The sequence below is a fragment of the Prenolepis imparis genome, unplaced genomic scaffold (assembly GCF_030444845.1).
Source record: "Prenolepis imparis isolate NDT839.2.m4 unplaced genomic scaffold, iyPreImpa1.0 SCAF_14, whole genome shotgun sequence".
Classification (NCBI taxonomy): Eukaryota; Metazoa; Arthropoda; class Insecta; order Hymenoptera; family Formicidae; genus Prenolepis; species Prenolepis imparis.
In genome coordinates, this window is record NW_028141172.1 from 4,749,860 (window position 1) to 4,754,855 (window position 4,996).

The 4,996-nt window shown below is 27.2% G+C and overlaps 1 protein-coding gene across 1 annotated transcript; it reads right to left on the bottom strand.

Moving 5' to 3' along the window:
* Positions 1–287: 287 nt before the first annotated feature.
* On the bottom strand, positions 288–4,574 carry LOC145945569 (serine protease inhibitor 88Ea-like). Its single transcript, XM_083054631.1, has 5 exons — positions 4,544–4,574; positions 3,415–3,698; positions 2,338–2,433; positions 1,572–1,914; positions 288–964 (listed from the first exon to the last, which is right to left on the bottom strand). The coding sequence occupies exons 1-5, from the start codon at positions 4,572–4,574 to the stop codon at positions 288–290; spliced, it is 1,431 nt and encodes a 476-aa protein (XP_082910757.1).
* Positions 4,575–4,996: the final 422 nt, after the last annotated feature.

Consider the following 4,996-nt stretch of genomic DNA (forward strand, 5'->3'; position numbering starts at 1 on the left):
ATTAAAATGCAAAAATACATTAATGACAATCTAATAAGATTATATTTCCGAAACACATCGAGGAATATTATATTTATCTTTTTTCTCGATTTAAAAAAAAAAATTTATAAAAATAGCGAAGATAAATGTGTACGGCGCAAAAAACTGATTCATTTCATCGGTCTTAAAATTTTTAACAAATATTATAGCATATTTTGCGCTTGAAATATAATTCAACTTAACATAAATCGACAAAAGGTTGACTCGAAATAAAATATAGCTTCGTTAATTACAACATTTTCGAATACCTACAAATCTGTTTCTAGCAGCTGTTTCACAGGGCGCATGTTCGATGTATTTGACTCTGAATGACTTAATTCCTCTCCCGTCCTTATCCCAGTCTCCCAAACAGTAGGTCTTCTGCAAGCGCCGATAAAAAGGATGTCCCGTTGTCGTTTGTCATAAATCAGCCAGACAAACGGATACTTGGAATTTATTTCGGCCATCTTCGAAACCTTTGAATCGAATTTTTGCCCGGTGAACAAAGTCATCGCACCCGCCTTAGTGTACTCTTTCGTAACATTGACGTGAGTACGATGCGCAACATGGCCATAGCGCACATTCTCCGTATCTCCCGTGAAGTAAGGATCCAGATTGATCGCGTCGGACGTCAATAATTGTTCGACTTCTAGAGCTTGCAGCAATTTACGGATTTTCAGATTTTTCGCAATCTCGAAAACCGGCCAAAACGAAAACTCTTTAATATTACTTCTTATCTCATCACTATCTAACAGACTGCGTAATTTGCAGATTCCAGCGTCGGTCGACAATCGTTTGATCAACTTGCGAAGTTTAGAGTTAGTAAAGTGTATTTGAATACGATTGGTAATTGGAATACAAGAAGCAGATATCAACATAAACAGCGACGCATTACCATTTTTATAGGGAAATTCGCTTACGAATGCGTCTAACTGGTTACAGAAAACTAAGAAAAACATGAAAATGACAGAACAACATTTGAGAACAACAGAAAGTGGTGAAGATAGAATAGATGAATCAATAAAATCGTAAACATTCGTTCTTTGCGCGTATAAAATAATGAGCATTTATAAGAATTCATATATTTCACATTTTCAAAAATTGAAAACTATTTACGTAAACATATATTGATCTAGTGTTAAAAACGTCAAAATGAAATAAATTGCAAAGCATTGAAAATAAAAATCTTTTCGTTAACAATTTTGATTAGAAAGAATTTTTATTATATCAAATTTAATTGTTCTATTAATGTATAATTTTTCCTCGCACATTTTTTATAAAAGCTTCGAAAATTATTTTCCATTATATTTCAGGAAGTTTCCGAATACAAAGATCTTTTAAATTTTGTTTCTGGAGGGCAAAGTTACGACACATTTTTAACATTTAATACATCTTTCAATACCCCACTATCCGTTCATTTAAAAAATAAAGTGATGTGCTTTTTCAAAATAAAATATCTCTAGCAAATATGTTTTGTTTATAATTAATTTTAAAAATATAACAATGAAAAAATTGTTTGTATGTAAAAGCATATGATATGAAAAGATACTCACAGTTTTTACGTTTTTTTTTGTCAGAAACAGTCGATTCGCTTGATGCGTCTGGTTGAGGTGTCGTTGATTTTTGAAAATCTTGATTATTGAAACGAAGTATAGATGTCAAAACAATCTCCATATTGCCATTTTCCATGCTTAATTGTACCGGATCACAAATATAATTCTTTGTCTGCCATCGTATTTCTCTATTCATCATATACACATTCTCCACAGTCCTGTTTTCTAAGCCTACGAATACTTTTTTAAAAATGTTTTTTATACGTTCAGGAATTTCGATAAACTTATCTTTTTTAATCCAACACATACTTTCAGCCTCGTAATTGCATGCAGCTTCATTTGGCTAGAACCAAAAACATCAAATGTTTGTGAGATCTCTATATAATCACTATGTAGTCACTCTATGTTGTCCTTATATTATATTCTAAAATTGCGACAAATTGCTTCATTCAAATTAATTTATATGAAAACGATACAAAGATACAAATTTATATAACATGATAAGCAAGATTTCTGGATTTTATAAAAGAATCTATTCTTAAAAAATTGCAATGACAAATTTAAAATATATAAGTTTCGAATTTTTATTTTGCTTAAAAATATACATAATTTTTGTTACCGCTTAATTGATAATTTAGAATCGCAAAGTTTTTATTTAATAAAAGCATCTTTTTGTGTTATGTCATACAATGTGATATGAAAATTTCGACTTATTTTCCTATATGATTTCCATCATTCAATGCAAAAATGCATCAAATTTATTTACCTTTAATTCTAGATTTTGCAAGGATGTTGAAATATTATCTTCAGTCGGAGGCATACTTTCATTCTCGAAATCGTGTGCAGCCAAAGGTTCAGTTGCCTAGAACCAAGAACATCAAATGTTTGTGAGATCTCTATTTATTTCTAAACAAAAAACTTCGGTCTATCGGTTATTTCTCTAAATTGTATTATACAAATTTGTATTTGCGAAGGCTGAATCCTTGTTATTTATATTTATTTATATACATATATTCTAAATTCAATGACATATTTAAAGTATTAAAGTTTCGAATCTTTATTTTGTTTAGAAATATATATTTTTTATTACCGCTTAATAGATATTTTAGAGTCGCAAAGTTTTTCTTTAATAAATATTCTTTAATAAATAATATTCTTTACATATATGTTATATCATTTTACACAATGTGACGTGAAAATTTCGACTTATTTTTCTATACGATTTCCATCATTTAATGCAAAAATGCATGAAAATTATTTACCTCTGAATGTAGATGGCGGGTTGATACTGAATACACACAATCTGTAATCGAACACATATTTTCATTCGCGTGATTTGCAGATGCATTTGTCTAGAACCAAAAAATGTTTGTGAGATCTCTATTCATTTCTACATAAAAGACTATTTCTTTAAATTGTTCTATATATATTTATATTTATGCAAGCTGAATGCTCGTTATTTCTATAAATTCTAATATCGCTTCAAGTTACTTTATTCAAATATATTAATTTATATGAAAAAGAGACAAAGTTATATATTTATATATATATATATATATATATATATATATATATATCTCGATAAGTAGGATTTTATTAAAGAATCCATTTTCAAATGATTGCTCAATGATATATTTAAAAAATCAAAATCTTAAATCTTTATTTTGTTTATAAATATACATATTTTTCGTTACCGCTTAATAAATATTTAAAAGTCTCAAAATTTTTATTTAAAAGTATCTTTATATGTTATGTCATTTTATGCAATTGTGATTTGAAAATTTCGACTTATTTTCCTATATGATTTCCGTCATTTAATGCAAAATGCATCAAAATTATTTACCTCTAATTGTACATCATTGGATGTTGATGCTGAGTTAGGTGAATTTAAAGAATATTTATTAAAATTAACAGTATCTATCAAGTCATTTTTCGAGTCAACTTCCGTTAAATAAAGGATATGTTTCAGACGATTTTCAATGGCACCGCTGGACGTAAGATAAACCGAAAATAGTGCTTCATATATGTTATACGGACTGAAGGCATAGTTGCCCTTCGGCTTGATCTTCATGTATTTACGCAAACATTTAATCGAGAACTTGAAAAGCGCACTCGTCATTATTTTATCTGTCAAATAGAAAAAAAATTAATATTCTAAAAAAATCAAAATTGACAAAAGATGTTTATTAAAATAAATAATTATGATAAAATTAAAATTATATTATTATATTATAATTAAAATTATTATATCAATTATAGCAATATTTCAGAACAATATTTAAAATCAAAAAGATATTAAGAATTACATATTATTTAATAAATAAGGTATTAAAATTTTTCTATAATAACATAAAACGTTATTATAGAAAAATATACGTTAAAACAATATAAGTACAGTAATCGAAAAAAAAATTCGCAAATATATTGTTACCTATGTTTACTAACAAGTCTACATAAAAACTTTGTTTATAATACATAAATAATTCCAAAAACATTATTTTGCTTATATTTCTATTAAATAGAATAAACGCATAATTTTAAATCGGTGGATTATTGATTAAATTTATTAATAATAGTTAATACTTAACAATGAAGGTACGATGTTCTGCAAAAATTATATATCGAAAATTCTGAAATTTATTTAAACATACTTTGTGTCTACGCAGTAAAAATCGTACGTTAAAATTAAACTTATTTCGTAAATTTAAAACGCGAAAAGTATTTGTTATAATATAGTTAATGGCATTAATCTTTGAAATAATGTACGAAACTCTATTTAAATATAACGAATTACGAGGCTCGCGATGCAACGTTTACTGAATTATATGGAAATGTATAAAATTACCTAAGAAAAGTGTGTTATAAAATAATATAGCCCAAAGGAAATAATAGCGTTGTATAACTTAACTATTTATTTGTGTGTAAAATCGGAATCAAAATTGTTTGAATTTGTGAAAGATATTTTGACTCACCAACTTTCTCCTTTGAAATTTGCTGCTCCATTTTACCTATACAGTAGCAAAACAGTGACAAACTTGCTTCGTCTGTGTCTCGATATCATATAGCCGTTTTTATGTATGTACATTATGTAGCGCACGCGTATATATTGTCGCGGAATTTAATTTGAGCGCGAGAAATTAAATGGTATGTGACTTAAAGCTTTTGTGCATTTTTGTCGTTCAATATTTTTCTATTCAAATCTAAGACTGCGTTTTGACTTGGTTTCACCGTCCAACATAAATATTATAATAAAGCAAGTTGTAGACTAGAATCAAAGTAAAAAGAATACGAAAAGTTATTACTTTTATATATATATATATATATATATATATATATATATATAAACTGTTTAATAGAAGATAATAAATTTTCTGAGCTGTCTTTCTAAAATCTTTGAAAGATTTTGTCTCAAAAGGTATTAATAT